This window comes from Calidris pugnax, unplaced genomic scaffold, assembly GCF_001431845.1.
Source record: "Calidris pugnax isolate Ruff unplaced genomic scaffold, ASM143184v1 scaffold8, whole genome shotgun sequence".
NCBI lineage: Eukaryota > Metazoa > Chordata > Aves > Charadriiformes > Scolopacidae > Calidris > Calidris pugnax.
Window position 1 is genome coordinate 18,021,731 of NW_015090830.1, and position 22,846 is coordinate 18,044,576.

The 22,846-nt window shown below is 39.0% G+C and overlaps 1 protein-coding gene across 1 annotated transcript in view; it reads right to left on the reverse strand.

The window, feature by feature from the left end:
* OFCC1 (orofacial cleft 1 candidate 1) overlaps nucleotides 1-22,846 on the reverse strand; it is a 91,909-nt gene that overhangs the window by 51,102 nt on the left and 17,961 nt on the right. The window contains exons 3-4 of the mRNA XM_014940826.1: nucleotides 5,200-5,418; nucleotides 3,117-3,369 (exon numbers count right to left, since the gene is read on the reverse strand). Coding sequence (XP_014796312.1) covers nucleotides 3,117-3,369; nucleotides 5,200-5,294 — 348 coding nt within the window. The 5' untranslated portion in view covers nucleotides 5,295-5,418. The remainder of the gene's footprint in view (nucleotides 1-3,116; nucleotides 3,370-5,199; nucleotides 5,419-22,846) is intronic.

The following is a 22,846-nucleotide window of genomic DNA, read 5'->3' on the forward strand; positions in this document are numbered from 1 at the left end:
TTTTTTTTTTTTCCATATCTAGTTCTTAAGAACTAGATACTGTATTGACATATTATTGCCCTCTGCTGGATCAATTTAGAAGAATTCAGCTACATTTCATGGGTCTTCTACCGCTCAGAGCTAAAATAAATTCTTCTCTGCACCTTTTTCTTTTTAAAGTGACACAATGACAGTCATATCCATATTAAATCACGTTAGCACATTTTGCAAGGATGTGAAACTGCATCACCAAAAAATCCAGTATTTATCATTCAGAGAGGGAGGCTGTAACCTTTAGGCTTCAAGAAACCTGCACCTTCCTGAGCAACTTGCCTGGACTAATCCTTAGGAAGAGTCAAAACTTCCCCCCATTTTTTTCTACCTTTGCAGTGACATGCATAATAAAGACAGTTATGAGTCTGATGATGAGCTGTACAAGGACTGAGATTCTTGAGTATATTTCTGTGATCTCTCCACCCTTTGCAACACTGCCAGGTTTCTGTAATGGAAATTGTAAATCCCAGAAAAACAGTAACTGCATATAAAGGCTCTCGCTAATTGAGATCTGTCCGTATTTTTAAAGAAAAATTAAAATACATTTTTTCCTGGTTATGTTCTATCTCCCTGTTCTATTCTCTCTTCTTACAAAAAAAAAAAAAAAGGCTGTCTGCCTCCACCACTTTCTAACTGAAGAGATTGTCTACCAAGGAAAATCCTCTGCACAGCAGTCACGTCTCGACATCCCTCCAGAGAGACAGAAGTCTGAATGGCAAATAAGAATTTCTCTCTTATCCAAGCAGTTATTTCTAGCAAGGCAGAAATGACGTGGGGAAAATGTATCTTTCTATCCATTTTTTCTCACAAAGAGATCGTGTCAATCCTTCTGTGGTCCTCAAAGACATGATTCAAGAAAGGTGTCTTCATTTTAAATTGTTTCAATGATATCTGTCAATATCTGTCTTAGATACTTATCACACCACAGAGTGATGGGCATGTGAGCACTTTGCAGTCTCTAACATTTCTTATGGTGACACGTATCCATGTGGCTAAAGAGATGTTACTCTCTGCATTTTACAAGCTACAGAGAGACCAAGTTACTGGTCTTGGGAAAGCTCTGGCAGAACTGGAACTAGAACTGCATTCTCCAAAATCATAGGAAAGTTTCTTTCCCCTGGAACATCCTTCTACAAGCTGATAGTAAACCAAGTCTGGAACCACACATTTGACAGAGTATCTTGAATTGTGAGTTGAAACCCCCCAAACATGAAACTGGCTCCCTATTCTTCCCTTAATAATAAAAAAAAAATTAGTTAGTAAACAGAGAAAACTTTGTCTCCAGGGCTATCTATCACGTTTCATAAGTATTAAGGATAAGCCATTTAGGATACTAAAATACATTCTAGCACTAGAATAACTCATATTACCACAACACAACATTTTGAAAATGCTCGATCTAAAATAGATTGGCAAGTAAATCTGAAATAGCTGCTGAAAGGATGTGAGGAGAAAAAAAATTACAAATGCAATAACGGAAACACATGTAAAAGATATAGTTTCATTTTGGAAAGGATACACACAATATATCGTGTAATATCTAAACAAATGAGTTTCTACCAAAGATAAACTTGATGGGTAAAACTGCCAAATTTTCAGTGTGGATTACAGAGAGAGGTGTGCTTTTTTAATGCTGTAATGAAAAACTTATTTATTCGTATCTCACATTTCCCTCTGACCAAGCAGAGAAACCCTATTTGAAATTGATAACAAATCCAGTCTGACTAGAACTGAACAGAATTCCACAGAAGTCAATGGCAATGATTTTCTCAAAGCAAGTGTGGGAAAGACAAGCCAGACCTCAGCCTTTCCTCCAGTTTTTATGAACACACCAGTATTACAAAGCAGGAGAGAAGCTTCTTAAGTATTTAAATATTTCTATCCTGGATCTTGGGTAAATATCCTTTTTTGTCCTAGGAAAAAGAATCATCATCAGAATAATTACAATTACAATTCAATTCTGTGTATGGTTTACACCATGAAACAAAAAAAAAACCAAAACCCACCACACCCCAAAAACCAAACAAACCAAAACCAGCAGACTGTCCAAGTGAAAACTAGTATGTTGCCATATGCTTCAAATATTGCAATTACCTCCCAAGCAAGCTCCAATTAAATTTCTTGAACAGTTGAATATTAATTTTCAAAACCACTGTGACGGGAAACAGCATGTAAACAGTGGAAAAATCACATTTTTAACAGGACTTCTTAAGAGCAGAGCACAGGTTAGCGGATGAGGAACCAAGACACCTGAGAGAGAAAACCTGCTCCACAACAAGGACTGTGGGTTACTGCTTGAACTGGAGTGAGCAACAGAAACAAAGATGCCTTTGAAAGGCAGACAAGGGCAGAAGGACAGCAATACCACACCCCTAGAAGAGCTCCCAGCACCCTGTGCCCATCGAAAGGACCCTGTGTCACCAACAGAGTGGGAGCCAAATCTGAAAGTCACGTTCCAGGAGACTTGGCATTACCTCGGATGTGATAGAAGTCCTCAGCCACCAAAGTATGGTTGGGCTACATGGTGCATACATAGGCACAGACAGAATTGGGAGCTTGTTCTAATAATTTTACATGTGGTGAAGTTTTTTCCTTAAAGATGTCTGTCTTTCAAACTCACAAGTCTTTTTAGGTGTGCCAGCAGGTTATATTAATGATGTTGCATGTCAAAGAAGTGCACAATAACCTCTCCTTTTGGTTTTACTATTTTTTCAGTTTGTCTGTTTCATCACTTAGAAAAATCTGAAGTGCTAGTAATCAGGACTGCTCATTAACCCATCTCCATTAACATCCAAAATTGCAGTAATCCTTTTCAAAGCAGATGCAATCACTCCAGTGGTGGATTTACTTTCTTATCTCCATATATGGCTTATACAGTGCTCTTAATTTTATGCAGAAACACAGTGACTCCATTAGATGGGAATTTTGTTAATAAAAAGGTAATGTATAACATTATTATTTAATTTCTTTTTAACTTTCATGTTCCATTGCCAGGGGTGGAATTTCATATCTTTCCGTGATTCACTGAATAAAACAAACTTCTGCGTCAAGGTCTCATGTCCAAGTTATTTTAAGTGACTTACCCCCAGGATTGAATCCACTATGAACACTGCCAAGGGGTCTAACACTGTCCAGAGTCCCAGAGCTATGATAAACTTTGACAAGAAGGAAGGGAATGAGTCAAACAGCTGCTGACAGCCCCATCTGATCAGGACCATAAGAAGCAGCCCCGCGTTCAAGGTTAGGGGTCCCACCACAACCATGATCAACTCTTCACTGGTCTGCAGCAAGGAGTTCTGGTAGCACAGTTCGACAGTGTGAGGAAAAAGCTGGAATCTGTAAATAAGCAAAAGGAGAGAGTTTGTCTGTGCTCCCAAGCAAACCATTAAAAAACATAGAAGAATGCATACAGCACGTTGCACTGTAAAGTTGCATCGCTATCTTGGTCACAACCTTCTGATCAAAACCTGTATGAAGCTACTCAAAAAAACCAAAATTTTTCTCCTGCTCCTACCTCCATGTCCTTTGATCCCCTTTGTTCAGTGGATGCACACCCAGGCCCTTGGGGCTCCAGTGTCAGCTCCCAGAAGCACCAATGTGAGCACATGCCCCAGGAGCTCACCCCTCTCTGCCTACTGCAGCACCTCTGGACACTGCACAAAGTGGAAAAACATGCCAAGGAAGACATAGCTTTTAGCATCCCTAAAGTGGCTGAAAATGTCCCTCTTACCACCATGGGATGGTGGGATTTGAAAAGCTGCCAAAATGAGCACATTTGCTGACTCTATAGGAAACAGGAACTGCATGGTATTGTGAGCTACATACAGATGCTGAAATTTAAGGCAAAAATTCCCAGAGAATCAAAATGGCTTACATTTTGCTCCTGAGAAAAGGTGAAGTAATTTGATTCTCACTTTTGTTCCGACTCATGAGTGCTACCACTGTATTTGGCAGGACTAGAGAGCATTCAACTCAGTCTCTTCTGTGGGCACACAGCTATGGATTTGGGTGCTGATCCAGGGCATCTTGGCTCAAGAACATCATCCTTTATCTAGCTGACTGCCTAGGACAGCTGTGATTAGTGGCTTCGAACATGACCACCTCTCTCTCACACATTGCTTCCTTCTGTTGTGTTTCCTTTGCTTTCGTACACTTGATGCTTGGCCTCCCAAAAGTTTCAATGCCAGCTGGCTGAGCCCGCCTGGTCTGTGCAAGGCCAGAAGCAAGAGATGGCTGGGTTTGTGTTAAGATCTAGAAGACCACCTTAACACTACCTACTGCTGTCCAGAGTCTGCTCATACACCCTGTTCCAGTTTTAGCCAGTAATCCCAATATCAGAGCAGACACACATCACAGAGTTGCAAGTTACTAGCTCCTACTGACTGATTCATGTTTGCATGACTCTTTAAAATGAAGAAAAGGAAAAAAAAAAGTTTCTGTTGGAGAACTTTTCCCTTCTCTAAGCGCAACTGATCTTTTTTGCTCTGTAAATCCATTCTCTACCCCACAGCAACATATGGAGAATCAGGTATATATTACCTTGTGGACTTGTTCTCCATCTTTTTTCTTTTTTCTTTTTTTTTCATATCAAGTAATGACAAGTAATAATTTCCCTGGAACTCTCTTAGAGAGCTCTGATTTCCAAGCTAAAGTCAATGTATCATATAGTTAAAATATGTCAACTCATTGTACTCCTCACAGTAAAACTGATACATCAAAGTTAAATTCTTCAAAGTATTTTACTCATAGATCACTTTGGTAACATCAAATATGATTTAAATGCTTCTTCAGTTTTGTGCACTTCTTAGGCATTTTGAAATACTTGATCCAAAATGATAAACGACTCTTGTGGAAGCTACTTAACCTGCTGGGTATCTCAGAAGGGGGAGAGGTTGGCAAGACACAAGATGCACGAATGGACACATCCTGTTCTAGGTTGAAAATTTACATTATTAATACCTTCACCTTTCTGTTAGGGTCACATTTACATATCAGATCATCTGGAGTCTGGATGTGGTCCTTGTTTTCTTAGTCTCTGCAGAGGCTCCTATCAGGGTTTGCATGCCCTGTCTTATTCATCAGTTCTCTTTGTAGTGTAAAGGAACCACTTTGAATCAAGCTACTTGTAGAAATATTCCAACAGAGAAAGAAGGCAGCGGGACTTACTTTGTGACAGGAACTGAGATGGTCTGAAGGAAGAGCCATTGGCTCAGATAATGCAGGTAAAGTCTCACGAACCACAGCAGAACTACCAGCAGCATGAGCAGCCAGAAGTCCCTGGAGCGCCAGCGTGCAGCTCCCAGCTCTGAGAAGGCTGTGTACACTACGAAATGGAAACGCTCGACAACCCGCCTGAACGGTTTCACTTCAGCAGCAGGACGGCAGCTGGAAATATATGGAAATAAAATAAACAGTCATTCACAAAAACATATTAGAAATAGTCCCTAAAACACTGTAGAGTATCTACTGTACAGATAAATGTGGCACACACTCTGATCATAACTTTTGATTGACGGATGCATCTTACAGTAAAAAAAGGAACAGTCTTTTCCATTGCAGTCTAGATCATAGGTGGCTTCCTCCCAGAAATCATGCTGCTATTTTTATAAAGAAAACAACAAATCACATTTGAAACAAAGTTTTAAAAAGTACTTAGTTTTAATTTTGATTTTAATTTCCTCAGAAATTGCTCTCTAAGGAACACTCTGTCACTTATTTTCCTTCTGAGAAAATGGTAAAACAACTTGTCATATTCATACTGAAAAAGTATTCATTTTATTGAAAAAAGTGAACAGCTTTCTGGCATTTGGATAAGAGAACTTCAGTCAAATATTTGAATACACAATGTGGGCTAAAACTTCTCTTTAAACCAGTTTCAAGTGAAAGAGAAAACAGAAAGGAACTCAGGCTGAACAGTATTCTTCTACCGAGTGTGGTGTGATTTGCCCTTTAAGATAATTACTATACTGCTTCAAAGAAAAAAAAAAAAAAGAAATGAGATGCAGAGATGCAGCCTTGGCATTATGTTTCCAACAAACTGGAGTCTCTCAGCTGATTCAAAGCTGAAAAGACAGTAGCTTCTTTGACCTTTTGAAACTTCTAACTGCTATACTTATTTCCATTGATTTAAATGACTAAGCAGCTGAGATACGCAACTCTAGGACTAAATATGATGTCATCATGCTCAAACTGTTATTTATATTGATTAAGGCTTCTGAAAGTTCAGAAATATAAAGATCTTTTTGTGGATGAAAACATCCTGGCTTTATAAAGCGTAGCACATGACTGGAGAAGAAGTGACAGCAATACTTGCACTATGTTTCCTACTCTTTTAAAACATTTTTCTGCCTACACATATGAATTTCTTAAATAGCTGTGTACATTTCTTTCTCTAGCAGTCACCAAGAGAGCTAGAAATAGCAATAGAGAAACTTAAAAGGATTCTGCATCTCGTCTAAGTTTGAATGAGCAGGAGAAATTAAAATCCCAAACTTGCCATCCATTGGTTTGGATTTTAGGACCAGCCTTGGCACCACACTGCTCCTGACCCTCAGTGCTGAGCAGGATGCATGTGTGGGAGAAGGCATGCTGTCAGCCAGCCCCTTTCCTCATGAGAAGGCTCAGGCTTCAGTTACCTGATTGGCTGAAGAACAGGAGGAGAAGTGGTTAGGGACACGCCACCAAAAATATTTTTTGGGTCACTAAGCAGGTATTGTAGTACAAATCACCAAAACTTCTCACAGAAGTATATGTTGGCTGAGACAGGTGATCCTTGCAGTGACTACAGGTTGATCTGCCAGGGGTTTTAGACGGGCTCTTTGAGACACCGCAGTCCATTTTGCTTATATCCTCATCAGTCATAAAGTACTGCTTTACAGACTTAGGGCCACATCATAAATCACCTTCTTCATATTATAATTATTTACCCACAGCAGCCTAAAGAAACATCACAACACATTTCATTAACATTACGAAATCATAGTCTAGGCTTGTGTGAGAAAGAGACAAAGAAAAATGTAAAATAAGAAACATAATTGACTGTGGTATTATACTACAAAACCCATGGCATTCTGGATGTTCTGAAATCTGAAGCTAGATTGTACTACATTTCCTTTTATATAAAGAAATTTTTGTCATCTTTAATCATTTCCATCAAAGTCTATTCTTACAGGAGGAGAGTTAATAGTTAATTAGTCACACAGTTATTTAGTTACACTGAATAGCTTGTTGTTTGAGCAAAAAAAGGAAAAAAAATTAAAAAAAAATATAAAAGAATACTATCTTAGCTCATAGTACTCTTCTCATCCTTCATCAAACAAGCAGAATTACATAGATGTCCCACCCAGCCTCACCCATGTCTGAAATCCACATCCTACAGGGATCACTGCCAATCTGCACCTCAGTGCTAAAAGCATGAATAACCATGTATTTTCCACAAAAAATCTGGATTGAGATCACCTCGTCATTTCATGTCAGTCATTTGTAATCTAATAATTTAGATTATTTGGGCTCAATTTACTTAATGAAACTACCTCCAAACAAGCAACACCAGAATGAAAGGATCAATATACCACCTGTAAAATGTTTCAAGACACAAATCCCTTCTCTAACCTAACACACATATCGAGAAGGAGGGAGAGTAGCTCAGAGTGCTGAAAATACCAAGTTCTTTTTCATTCACAGCTGTCCTGGAGCACCAGAAAGACCGAGAAACATTAGTGACCAAAACGCTGGGTTGGGAAGGTGAGGTAACTTCTCCCTTACAGAGACAGGATTCTGGTGATGCAATCAGCACTTTCACAGGAGTTTCATAAATACACTTATTCCAGCTCTGTAACTCACTGTGTGAAAGCTGCTTGTGTAAGCACCATGAGCACACAATACAAAGTGGGGCTATCGAACTTCCCTAAGATTTAGGCAGCAGTGAAAACATTCAACCCGTGCCTTCATCGCTCCCTTGCTCCCCAGTCTACCTCCACTTTCCAGAGGTCAAAATAGAGCTAATGACTCCGCCTGCGAGCTATCAAGAAAGTTGCACTTTTTAGGACATGAAGATGATAAAGAGCAGAACAGAGGTCTGTGTGTTGTCACCCCTGCTGAGATGCTGGCTCTTAGCCACAGGAATACACACCTACTTAACAAACTTTCAAAGTAAAGTACAGAAATTTGGAGCACATTTGCTGTTATCAAACCCTAGACATTTTCTGCTGGCAATGACCCTGCTTAAAACAGCAGGACAATAGCTGTGATTTCCTTACTTTGGTTCATCTTTCTCTTGAAAAAAGCATTAACAGCACAGAAACTCCACAGAAAGCCAAGCTTGCTCTAAGTCAAAGAATTCAAGAAAAATCTATCCAGCAGGCAAAACCAAACAACATTAATTTTGATTTTTTGAAGAACCATTTTTTCCTTAAAAGACTTCATGATTTTCATCACACACCTTGAGCATTGTTTTCAGCTTTTACATGGAAATTAACGTCCTCCTTACTGTTTAACTTGTCAGACGGTCTAGATTCAACTTGTGTGCTAGTTTGTACTTCCCTGCAACTGTAACACCTTGACATGAACATCAGCACCCAGCAGCAGAAACTGGTGGAAAATATAGCATATCTAGTGACTCAGTGAAGGTCCCAACCTTCAACTGGAATATCTTCATTTACTTTAACACAAAATCAGCAGGCCCCAACTTACTACATGTAAGTTACAGCAAACTATTCTGAGTATTCATTAATCATGGTATAAGGCTGCTTACAGGTTGTCACTTCAAAACGATGGGCTTGTATGATATCTCTTATTGACTTTTTTGAAGAATGAAGAAAGAAGGAGGCAGAAACATGAAAAGAAATGCACGAAACAAGTGGAAACAGTCCCTTTAAATATTTTTAGCTGGTGTTTCCAGTGAAAGCTTGTGGGTGGAGTGACAGTGCTGGCAGATACAGTTTTCAGAAGAGATTTATATAAAGTTGCTCTAGGGCAGAGAGCATGAGTATTACCTTTCAAAAACAAATCAACCCCTCCACCCACAAAAACCCCAAATCTCAACCCTTGGGTGAAAACTATATAAAGCTCCAAATGAGAAGCCACTTGAGCAATGGATTTATCCATGATTCCTTGGATTACTGGTAAGTAATTTGGCTGAATGTTTCTGTTCTAGGGCATTAGTTTTGCATTTTTCTTTGCAAAATGCTGCAGTAACAAATAGCAGAGACCAAATTACCATAAAAGCAGGTCAATTATTTCAATGGAAATTGTTCAGAAGGAAAAAAACGATGCACAGATTCTCTTAAGCTACACTTGATGATGATGACAGAAAAGTAATGGCTGGTAGAAGGCAGTGTGTACTGTTGGGTGACAGCTTTGCTGCTGACAAACTACGGCAAACATTTGTATAATGCATTCCAAGACTGGCACTTACAGCTGATGGTGGGGGTAGATCCTCAGCCAATGCAACCCTGCTTGCTCCAGAGCTACACTGGTGTATACTAGCTGAGGTATTCAGGATCTAGTCCTGAATGTATCTATTATTTACATTGCATAAAATAAGGCAAAATAAATGTTTTATGTTACCCATAGAGCCGGAGAAGACTTAAAGAGCAAATGCAGACATGAATGACTTTATGCAAATTACTTCCAGGGAATCACAGTACTCGCAGCGCAATGTATTTACCCAGTTCAGAAATAAAAAAGACCCCTCCCCACCATCACCATAAATGGTAGGTGTTTAAGATTAGCCATAAAGTCCTTTATGGCTTATCAACAGTAACAAAGATGCAGGAAATGCTGCCCAGTGTTACTGCAATGAAATGCTATCACTTTCAGTGGAAAAGCACACCTGTATCTGAAGGTTCAGCTAAAAATAATACACTAATACATGTAGCCATTAAAAGGGAAACCAGTTAACAGCACCAGTGATAAAACATGAGGCAGAATGGAATCTGGTTCATTCCACTGTGCACAACATTTATATATAAAACATGTAATCTTATTATCATTAGAAGGATTTTATTATTATTCCTTCTGCATAATATTTTTCCTTTATAGATCTCATATTGCATTGCACAGAGATTGTCTTTATCCCAGGCTGTATGGTGATGATACAAATGAATTTGCCCAATAAGCCAATGGCAGAGCTGTGAACTAAGCTCTGCTAAGTTACAGTCCATTATTCTATCCACTGGATTCCTAATAAAATATTACTTTTTTGTTTATTTGTATGCAGAATGAATATAACCAGGGAGAACATTTGCTAAGGATGAGAACACCGCTTTTTCTCATGTTTCTATGGCACACCTATGCTTCCTGTTCTTCAGTTCACAAACACCAAGAAAGCGAGTAGCACAAAAAGTTACAGGGGCTATCTGCTGTAAGAGACCTGAGGGCACATTAGGTAATTCCTTAGCATACAACCGCTCATAGGAGAATTTGTTCTACAGTTTGCTGAAAAATCCAAAATCATGGTAAAAAAGAAATGCTGGAAATCACAACAGGTTTATAATTCAGGTGCACCTGTGGTAGAAAAAAAAAAAGAAACTGTCAGAAGCATCCAAAATCCAAAAACTCTGAAGGAAGGTTTTAGGAATTAAACATCCTTGCAAAGCAGGAAAAATAGTCAGCCAATAACTGCAATAATTGTTTTGGGTTGTTGCAAAGAACATGACACAGGTATGTGAGTGCACCTGGCAACACCCACATTGCCCCACCAAGCTGAGGAGGAGGAAGGCAACAGTGGCTGAGTTCCTTCCAAGGTCCAGACTGTGCCAGCTCATGAGGAGATGGCCAGCAGGCAGCAAGCCCTGGATCAGCAACAGCCCAGGTGTGTTTGCATCACGTGCGTAGCCAGGAGCCAGAACAAACACATCAGTTGAACTTTTCCCACAACCCACCCGTGCCAAGAAGCTCACAGGGGTACATGCTGGCACAGCTGTTGCCCTGGAGGGACCACTATGTTCTTTCATACTGGGGGTTGGACACTGTGGGTCAGTGGACCAAGATGTGTTTGTTAAAGAGGAAGGGAGGGAGTCCTAACAGCTTGATACTCCTCTGGATGCATCTGTGCTAGCCCCACAATGGTGGACACACAGGCTCTCACCATAAAAGAGTTTATGGCAACAGAAAATTGGCAAACAACAGCAGATTCCTGTCTTCATCTGTCCCTTTAGCCAATGGTGTAGGGCTGGCAGGAAAGCCCATCTTCCACTTTTAGCTAACTAAGAATTTCCTGAGGGAATTAACTAAGAAATTCACAAGACGAGATTCCTTACCAAAGTGGGAAAGGAAGCATAGAAGGAAGGAGGAATCACAAAATTTAAACAGAGCAGCAATAGTGCTGGAGGACAGTGTGGTTCCTTGTAGAGAGTTGGCAGAGCTTTGCACGTTTCAGCTTTGAGCAGCATCTGACAATGACAAAGCAAAAATGACAAAAAACCAAATTATTATCGTCATGGCTGCAGTTTAGGTAGACAACAAAAACTTTGCCTATTTCATGCTTAACTGCGTTTTCATGATCCTATTGGCTTGGCAAAACAGTCTGGAAATCTTACAAGAACAGACTTTGTTAAAATATTCCAGTCTGTCTGGTTCCAACTCTGGATGGGAGCAAACATGAAACGAGGAAACTCGAGTGCAGCTTTCAGAACTTTTAAGAAGCTCTGTTTTATATTTCATTCTAGAAAGGAACAAAAGACAGCAGACAGTCTCTGTTATTCATCCTCATGACTTGACTAGGCCAGTCAAGAGGCAAAAGAAAGCATGTAACTCCTCCTCTACTCCTTGCCCTCTGACTGCTTTAAGTAAATAAGAAAACAATGAATGAATGAGAAAAAGACACAACCCATTTAGGGGAGGATGTGAGAGGTATAGAGCTCACAAACACAGCACTATCTGTAAAGCTGTTCTGCCAGTAGGTAAGCACGAACGTTCAACCTTGTGCACGAGCAATAAAACAAAGACTTTAGGATTTGGGGAAGAACATCACAGCGCAAGCAAAGTAATAAATACACCTTCAAGTTCATCTCGGTTAAAAAGGAAAGAAAGACTAAGATGTTAGGCCTAAAACATCTATAGAAGGTCAGGAGAATCAAGATAAAAATCTTACATTTACATTAATAGTAACAGCGTACCCTATACAGGAAAAAAAGAAATATATATATATATGTAGGTAGTACTCTTGCTTAGGCTAAGAGAGTCCCCTGTACCTGATATGTGGAACCGTTTCTACCTTGACACAGAAAACATCCCCAAGGACATTTGCTCTGTCTGGAGGAAAAATGTAATCTTCCTCCTGACCAAATACATATCTAATTCTGAGAGCCACTAAACACTCAAACACCATCTGTGAGCTGTGCATTCATCTGTAACACACCAATTTAGCTGGCAGGCCATTGGGAAACAAGACTCTGAAGTTGCCAAGTTAAAATGGCAATCCAGTACCAGCCGAAACTCTACCGAGCAAACAGGTGAGGTTTCCAGTGAACGTCGTAGCAGAGAGCAATGAAGCTCCAAAATAAGAAACAGCCTTGTGGCGTGGAAAAAAAAAAAAAAAAAAAAAAAAAAAAAAAAAAAAAAAAAAGAAAATAGGACTTGTGAGAAGAAGGTGACCTCTGGCTGCTGAGAAAGAAAATGGCAAAAAAAAAAAAAAAAAAAAAACACAAAGAAAAAAAACAAAGAAAAAAAGAAAAAGCACAGCTTTGATCTTTTCCATCCTGGGCTTAATTAGCAGCAGCATCACACTAGGATCATGGGTCTGTACAGCTGGAGTCAAACTGCCACCTTCCTTCAGTGAGAACAAACAGGCTCATGGCTGCTGTGGACAGAGCGAGCAGAAGATGCATTGCACAGGATGGTCCTACATTTCAGAAAGACCTTTTTTTGTCTGGCTACACAGTGACGACACATCATCTTATACAAACACAGACAAGCCACAAGTCAAAGCCCCTTGACTTCTTCAGTTTTGTCTGTTTTTTCACAGTGACAGGCTGAAACAGAAATTGAATTCCCGCATGCTTGCATTGTTTCCCTTGCCACAATTAAATTGTACACATGTGGAGGTGCTGCAGTTACGATGTCGATTGTTAAACTGAATGCACCGTTCACTTCATGTGCAGATTTATAATACTCATGCACCATAAGAATAAATAGGTATCAAGATGAAAGAAAAAAAGTGAATTGACATTGACTAAAAGGACATCAGTGTTATTCCAGTCAGACCTCTAGAAGATTCTGTACTGACCTGGCAAAAATGACCTTTCCTTTTTCATAGCAAATTTTACAAGGAAGAACTAAGCAAGCAATATAGATGGAGTGTGGGGGACAATGGAACATGTATTTAGAACAATTATTTTTTACTTGCTATCTATCACCTTTTTTCAGATAATATGATTTTGTGCACCGTGTCCATGCACAGAAAAGTTTGACACAGGAACAGCAATCCAGGAAGAGAGTGAAGTTATGATGCAACCCAGGTATTGCCAATTAGAATGCAGTTTAAAAAAATCCTTGCGGATTTAAACAAGGCCAGATAAGGCAATTAATGAAACTACAATGAAAATGTAATACACTGAAAAATAAATCTCACAAACGGAAAATTGCCTGAAATACTTACAGCATTTACAAACAATACTTTGTTCTAATGTAGCTATAACAAACCATTTGGGAAGAACTCTTCCTCAAGGTTTTGATGAAAGAGAACAATCTCAGGTTTGAGCAGATGAAAGATGTTATAAAACTGCATTTTAAAAAACAGTTTTGCTTTAATAAAACCTGTTTTCTGAAAGAAAAAAAATATCTATGTTAGGCCATCTTAATTAAATCTTTAAGAGCCTTAGGAAAAAAAAAGGAAGAGAAGAGGAAAAAGTTAGGTCTATATGCAGAATACTCTAGGATACTATTATATTTAAAACATCATTCAGCAGTTATCAAGATGAGAAAACTTAGATACCGTACTGATATCTTAAATTCAATTACATTATGAAAAAACAGAGTAATAGGAAATGTTAAACTGAAATCTTTTTAAAAGATATTTATAAACACCACTGAAATTATGGTGGAAATTATCTATACAATTTAGACAAACAAAATGCATCACATGATAACAGTATTAACTTTTTCTTTTCAGTTTAATGCTGCGTTATTATATTTAGCTGCCTATTCTAGAAAGTAATTTGTGTTGATGGCGCTGGAGAAAAACCAAGCATTAAAGAACTAATTTAATTCCTTCTGAGCTATGTTCGATTCAAAAATATTTCTTTTAGAATGTCCCAGTACTGCAAAATCTGACTAGAAATCCACCTTGAACTATGTGCACTTTGACTAACTCTCTCCCCAAGGCAAAATGATCCTGCATTCAGCAGGGTTTTATCCCGGTCTTCTAAAGGACTTACACAGAATGTACCTGATATAACTGGACCAGAATGTCAACCATGATAGAAATTATGATCAAGACATGGAGGATACATAATGAGAACCTTATCTATTTTACAGTGGGCTGCTATTGGGAGGGGAGTACCTTTAGGGGGTTGTTTACAGAAATCAGGTCTCCCGCCTTAAAAATAAAAAAAAAAATAAAAAAAAAAAATAACAAAAAGAGAATGAGAAAGAAAGAGAGAAAGAGAGAAAAAAAGAAAGTGAAAACTGTGTATAGTGCTTTCCTTCTCGCTTGTTATGCTATATGACATAATGGATACTAGCTGTGTTTAAGGTGTTCAAGTAGTGTTATAACAGGCTGCCTGGCTGCCTTTGGAAAGAAATTTCACAAATTTCATTTCAACATGAAGATATGGCTTTATTCTTCTAGTTCCACAGTATAAAACAGAAATTAAAAAATTGCCACAGCTTGTTTCTCAAAAATCGATGCATGATTGCCAGCTGCACTGGGAGTTTGAGGGATATCCCCTTATCAGAGACAATCTCTAGATAACATACTTTCCTCTATTGCCCATAGCTGCATGTAAGACACGGCAAGACAAATGTAGGCTTCCTTTTCTGTTGGTGTCATCTATTGATCCAGTGAAATGCTCTTCATCTGAAATTTCCTTCCCAAAGGGGACATTTGCTATGAGGAGTCAGCCTTCTGCCTGATGCTAAGAAACCCTGAAACTTCCTGCTAATTACTGCACAGCATCATGGTAATACATAGCTCTAACAGTGTAAAAAAACAAGCTCAAATTAGATGGGGCCATTCTTTTCCGGTATAAATGTTGCTTTGGAATACTAGAAGTGTGATATAATAAACTAATTTTGTGTTTTCTGTGTGTTCTAGACAAAAATCTGTGTTTTTCTTCCTCTCAGACACAATCAAAACTGCTATCCCGGGTGTGAGCAAATGACCTCCAGTATGAGCCAAAACACAAAACAGCAACACCGTGAGAAGCACTCGTTATCAGAGAATAATGAGAAGCAGAGCAGTACGGAATGGATTTTGGGGTGCAAAAAGAAGAACCTGCCTACAAACAAAAACACATTCATTTGTGCATCTACCCTGCCTGTGTTGTCTCACCTGTCTATGCGGTGTGCTGGCCTAAGACATCAGCACCCTCACAGAAAGCTTTATCTACTTAGAGAACAGAAAGTGAGGATGTAGAAAAGCCACACTCCTTTAAAAATAAAAATGGACTTGTAAAATACGTAGCTAATCAACATCTATATGAATCTTTGCAGTTTCATAGAGCTTTTGGTATGGCTCCTAAGTAATAGCAATTTCATCAGATTGGAAAAAAAAAAAGCAGAGAGAAACATTTACTAAAGAAAATAAAACATTTCAATATTTTAACTGCTAACCAAAAGAAAGTTTTGCACAAGAGTAAGGAAGGGCCAAATACTTTTTAAAGATGGCAACAGACTTCTTCCTTCAGTTCAGGTATGAAGTATTGCACCACTATCCACCATATGCATAATTTCAAAAAGCACCTGTCTAAAAGAGACTCAGTTGCGAGTCTTCACCCACCCTCACATATAATAAGGATTTCCAGGAACAGAAGAGTTAACTTTGTATTGGGTTCCACCTCAGCATTTCTCTCTGCAGGGACAATAACTGAGCTATTTCCCCTCTACTCGATCCCTTCTGCTAAAACCAGCCAGCAGGTTCAGAAGTTCCCAGAGGTAGAGTGACAGGCAGCCTAACTGCATATACCTTGCCTTCCTAAAAAAGCATGGCTAAGAAATAACCCCTGATGTTTGAAAGCCATTAGAGTAAAGCTTCCAAAGCAGAAAAACAATGCATTTGGGCAGAACAAAAGCCTTGTTATTTTGCTGTCTCTGATAAATGGTAGTTGGCAGGTACTGAACTTACCATGCAAACAACTTCTCTGTAGTTTCATTTTTTTTCTACTGTGTATATTTTTCTGCAAGTCTATTTGTAAACATTACAGTTGAAAATTTTTTGTGAAAACTCTCAGAAAATATTTTTTTTTACTATCTTTTTTAAAGATGTGATTCTGCTTTTTCTTGGAAGCTTTAGATTTTTCATCAAAGAACTCCAAATATCTGAAAGACACCATTGCAGTTTTTCAAAGAGCCATGTTCACCCAGACAATAAAAGTAAGAAACATCTAAATAACCGTCAAGAGTCACCACAGAAGTGGTTCTGAATTTAAGCTTAAGCGTTCTTTTATTCTGCTGAAAGGCTGGATTATTGGGGTGATGGTGGTGTCAGTTTGCCGATCAGCCTTAACACTTACTAATTTTCTACCTTTCTATCTACAATAAAGACATCCACACAATCCTAGAGGACAAAATCCTGTCATCTTAGATCCATCAGGTTTTCCCCTATTGGTCTGAATTCAAACAAGATTTTACTGACTTGCAGTAGAGTGTGCTCCTTTGACTCAACACAACCGATAACTCATTCAAACAGAAGCACCTACCAAATAGTGAAACCTTCCCTTCCTGGACAAACTGTCCCTTGTCAAAACTACTGAGTCTGGTGCTCCTTTTCCCTCCAACAGCTCCTGGTGCAGCAGAATCCTTACCGGTCCTTCCTTTCTATCTAGAGCTTTCTGTTTAATTGCAAAGCCTGGTAATCAGATAGACTTACACAGTATTAATTCAATTTAGTTAAGCAGCCTGCTCACCTTCCCACAGGTTCCCGTAAGTTTGGTAGCAGTGTATGGATGCAAAAACCTCAAGAAGTCAGGCAGGGCAGTCAGGGTGAGGTTTCCAGATACCGAAGGAATACAGCTGCTGAAATGCAACTAGAAAGAGCACTGTGGTTACAGGATACAGAGTACTTTGAAAACCTCTGCTTCGGTTCAGACAATAATGCTTTCAGGCTCTTTGTATTTTTGAGCCTCTTTTTCTTGCTTAATACGTAGCTTAAATTATCTTTATTTCCTTAAGGATCAATCTAAAACTTCCTTGATCCACAACGCATCAGAACTTGTGTTAAAACTTTAGTTTTCATATCTCCTAGTTTTCTTGTTGGTGATATTTTAGTTGTGTAACCTTAAATTGTGTTAACACACTGTGTTATTTTTTATTTTGCTTCTGTTTTAACCTGAAGGCAAATTGGTTCACAGGTCGCATTTGATGTTATTCTTTCAGCTTAAAGACTTCAAATCGTTACAAAAAAAGAAAGAGAAAAGGTTTTGGTGGTTTAGGTTTTGGAGGTTTTTTTGTCTGCTTATTAAATAGTTTTTGCTTGCTGGGCTCAAGGTTTGAAGGTAAAATTTACAAAGACAATGCTTTTTGTCAGTGAACCTTCTGCTACATTTTTAGAGGTACTCAGCAAATTCCAGAAGCGGATTTCCAGACACAAAAGACAAATACAACCACTCCATGACTTAGATTGGCTTTCTCTTTGTGGGTCATGAGACTCACTGCTGAGCATGTCAGAAGTTGGCTGCGGCATTTAATGAAGGTCATCAGCAACTTCTTATCTCCCATGGCAAAAGAAAAGAGTGTGTTCTGGCTTTGGTTTTGAGGTATGGGTGTTTTTTGCCCCTTCCTTCTTTTGGGACTTTGATTGGACTCTGACGCTGGAGTTAGTGCATAAACTCAGTTACTGCAAGAGAATCAAACTGAAAGTATGGAACAAGCTGGTGCTTCAAAAACTGTTGAATTGCATAGGTTTCTTTTTTTCAGAGACATCATTTAACTTTCAAAATAAGTATTATATTTCCCTTCAATTCAAAAGTTAAGAGTCATTCATGAAATTAGGAACAATAATCATACTATATTATACCCTGTCTCATGTATGTCTCAGGAGAGCTGTGACTTGTCATAGCATGAAGGAACCTGGAAAAATGACTGCTTACTTCAAACAGAAGATGCATAGCTAAGATGCCTATTAATGAGGCAAAGGAAAATTAATTGACATGTCTAATAGTTCTTTTAATATAGCCTCTAAGCCTTTATGTGTCAATTCCCAAATTACCTCGACATACTTTCCTTCTCTCAGTGATCTTGTGTCTCTTTGCTAGGAAAGAGAAATAACATTTATTTCCTTGGCCTCATTCAGTGCACTTCCTGGGCAATGGCGTTAGACCTCCGGAAAAATGAGGTGTATTAGCCCAGCTGCCTCAGCCTCTCTCCAGGTCAGGTCTAACCTCCCAGACTGCAGTACTCCAGTTCTGTGGCTGCTCTGTGTTAATGGTGCATTTTTCCTGGGGCATATGGTGGTAAAAACACAACTTTAGAAAAGCCTAAATGTGTCCTCCTTCCTGCATGTCCACGCTGCTCTTGAGCACTACTTTGACTGAGATCAGAGTTCATTTTAGAACGTCAGGATCTCCTCTACCTCTGCTTTCCCAGCAATAATATCTCCTCTGAAAGAGACTGCCTCTTCCACTCTGCAATAGCCTTTCATACTTTCTCCAACATAGCCAGTGAAAGAGCATTCCTCTTAACACTTCCCTTCTTTTCACATTATTATCACCCAATCCAGGCTGGAAAAAAGCTGTTTCCAATCATTTGCCCATTAGTCAACTTTTTGCCTGACAGCAAATCCTTTAATCAAGACGGCTATACTGTGTATATAGGCTCATCTAAGCTTATTTAATGCATTGTTATAATTGCCCCTGCTACTTCAGCAATTGGTATTTCTGTCCTACATGAAGTTAGGAAGAAAAGGAAACACTGAGAAGGTAAGTGGGTCACATATTGCATCTGCAGTTTGCATTCTGGCACAAAAGTCTATGGGATCCTTAACATGAAGCAGCATTTGAGAACTTCACACTGGAAGATTCTTTAAGCCATAATTCCAGAAGCTGAAAAAAACCTGTTTACGATACTTGTTTGGTACTATTTTTTCATATGTAGATTAAGTGGTGCAATTGCGAAATTAGCACCTGGCAGATCATAGTAATAAATCTCATAATAAGGAGCCATATTGGAAAATACAGCTCTTTGTGTAGAATTATAAAGCTATTAGTCCACACACAATAGGTCTAACATCTCGGGCACAGAGAAGTCCCTTCTCATGTGCTGTAGAGCAAGTCTGTACAGCCCAGTGGATGCATCTGGATTTGCCACATGGACTGTCCAAGATCCAGACATCTTGAACAAATGTTGCAAGCTTCCACCCAGGCCCAAAAGGGAGAATCAAGAAAAAGCCAGGTTCTATGAAGCTGGGTGAGAAATGAACATAAAATTCAGTAACATTTCTCTGTGAATGTCTCTCTATTATCAGATACATTTTGAACACTCCAGCCAATCAGTACTAAAAATTCAGGGAATATCATAGCTATCATTGGCCTGAACTTTATTGATTTCGACAGAAAGTGAAACAAGAGAGCAGGGAAAATATAAGAGAATTGGCAGAGAAATGGCAGAGCAAGAGTTTGTGAGCAAGAACAAAGGTACATAAAAACCACACATAGGAAGCAGGAGGAGTATGAAGGTCTGTATCTATAACATTTTTCCATGATACACATCATAATAAGAATACAATAAGGACACTGAGGCACAGACAGCAAGAATACTCTCCAAGATACAGTAAGCCAGTAGCAGGTTGGGGAACTGTACTTACTGTCCATTTGTTCTTCTTTTATGCTGAATCTAATTCTGTGTTGCTGAGATGTGGGAGTTATACAGGGTGCTTACCAATGCAGGCAGAGAACCTGTATGACTTATTTCATGGGACCTCATTTTAGCTAATACACGAAGGTCACTTTGAATTTTTCAATTGCAGAATAAAGATGGATGAGAATTAGCTTTCCCTTCATGTGAAGATTTTCAAAAAACAATTCTGATCCCAAACTGGGATGAAAAAGTTGAAAACAAAAGTGTTCATGTACTGATATTCTGGTTAATGAAAGGGCCTATTTTTGTAATTTAAACTGCTTTGAAATTATTTTGACCTTTTCAATAAATAATAAACCCTTCTATGTATATTAAAACATGCAAAACAAAAGTCCTTTCAAAACAAATATTATTCTCAAAGTATCAAGATGCAATATCTCAAGAGTCTCCAAACTTTCTTCCAGTTACCCTTTCCTGAACTGGAAGAAGAGTTAACACCAGCTTTTTCCCACAATTTCAGTTTTTGAAAGTCTTTGTTTTCCAGTGAAAAGTGCTTTGTCAAAGAAAAACCTCAACCGCAGATGTAATACCACACATCCTTGATTCTGATGGGGTCATGTGCTTCCTTCATTTCAGTGGGTAGCTTGAGACAGACTATAAAATACTGGTTTGTTACCCATTCTGGCACCACTCTAACAAGCGTTGTGGAAAACTATACAGGGCACTGAGATTGCACTCATAGTGAGAAGGAGGAGTGTAAATTGAAAATACATCTTCCATTGTGTGATCCAAGTGATCTGGAGACTGTCCTTATGCTAAAAGTCTGTGCTCCAACTTGGCCAGAGGGCTGCCGGAGGCTGTGTGGGAGGACTGGGGAATGCTTGGCAAGTTCTGGGAAGGAAAGAGGAGAGAACTCTGCACTGAGCAAGTCACCCCCTGGGATGCCACCAAAAGGGAAAACTAATGTTTTGCCACACCAGTCAACCAGCTAAAAGGTGATTGTGTATCCGTTTAACCAGATAAAGTACTGAAAACCCTAGACAGTTGTCTGCATTGGACTTTAACAAAAGTTTTTCCCACAAATCTTCTTTTCCTCCTTCATAACAAATAAGCCAAGACTCAATTGTAGACAGGGGCTTGGTGCAGAGGCTTGAACAATAAACTGGTTAGATTTATTATGAGCAGAGTTGGATGACACAATGTTGGAAACATATGCAGCCAGCCTATGAGACTAAGCTTGGTTACAAAAGCATCCACCACCAGTCTATTTAAATTCAGAATGCCAAAAATGAGGAATGTTTGCCGTGAGCTACAGTCACTTGGGCTCCCTTACTGTAAATGTGAACAAATCAGCACACAATCACACATACATTGCTTTTCACACTTCCTTTCTTTAAACAGCACATATTTCCTTTTGTAAAAAGTGCAACTAAACTTCAGTTTTTCAGCTGAAATAACTGCCCTGCTGAAGCCACCCGACTTGCAAGCTAATTCACACTGGTGAAGTATCTGATCTATTTTCATTTTACTTATTTTCTTAATATGTACTTGATGGTTTTCATTCTACCACTATATCTGGAGATTTTAAATGAATAGTACACTACATTTCTAGTGCTGTGCAAGTACTAAAGCAATACATTGTCTATATTTATCAGAATTATCAGAGTTCAGCTCTGGTAAATTAGTAGTAGCGCAACCAACAAAAGGGCTCTTCCAAGTAAAAACCTGTTCATTTCCCACTCGTGTACAAGCTTATCCACAATAAAAGTAATCTCTACTGGGTGAAAACACACTCTCTGTAGTATTTGCTTGGAGATTTCTAATGAATACAGGGGGTGAAAGCATGCTCAGGTCCAAAACTCTTACACTATCCAGACCAGCAGACTCAAACCCAGCAGGAAAGAAGGCAACACTCAGTAAACCTGGTTCATGTGGAGGCTGCAACTTTATTAAATGTAAACCACATTATGGGCTTATTTAAATTAATGGGCACAGTAGGTGCTCGACACCTCTGAAAGAGTCTGCACTAGGGCTAGCCATAAAATTTTCCATTGAAACTGTTGTGTGAAGGAGAACTAAGACATCTGACTAGCAGTGGTTGCCAGAAAATTGCCTTTCCATGAGAATATTTTTTTCTTGATAAAATGTTCAGATTTTCACCCTGCAGAAAATAAAACAGTTTTGTTCCAGCAGCCCCTCTCATTAGAACCAGTAAGCAGCTCTTCCTTTCCACAGCCCATGTGCTGTGTGAAGCACTTTTGCCAGATCAAATGTCCCAACGTGCAAAGCAAGGGCTGAGGGAACTTCCGCACAAGGGCCACGCATACAGCCCGCCTGGGAAGCCTTGGCTTTAGAGGAAAATGGGGAGATGAGACTCAAGCGTCATCCCCATCACTCTAACCCCATGTCCTCAGGTTTCCATCAAAGAAACCCAGAAGGACAGGCAGAGTAGGAAACTACTCCATGACCTACCTCTGTCAAGAGGACCAGAAGACAGGGACTATGGAGAGTACCACGGGGCCTGACAACCTCTCTGAACTGAGCCACTTAATTCTTCTGGACTGGATGTTTCAACTTTGTCAAAAAGCTGTTGTTTTCTGGAGGGGGAAAAAAAAATTCCTTTTCCTAATTTCATCAACAAATTAAGGCTGTTAAGTTAAAAATGGCTAAGGGAAAGTAGTGGGTGGTGTTTGATCAGCAACTTGCCATAGTTATGAACAATGAAAATCTCGACAAAATATTCAGCTGAAAACTGAGGGAGACATTTTTCCAGTTAAAAGACAGGAGCACTGTATTATAATTGCTTCTTGCAAGAAATAGAAATATCTTAACTAAGTGAATGACAATTACTTGCATTATT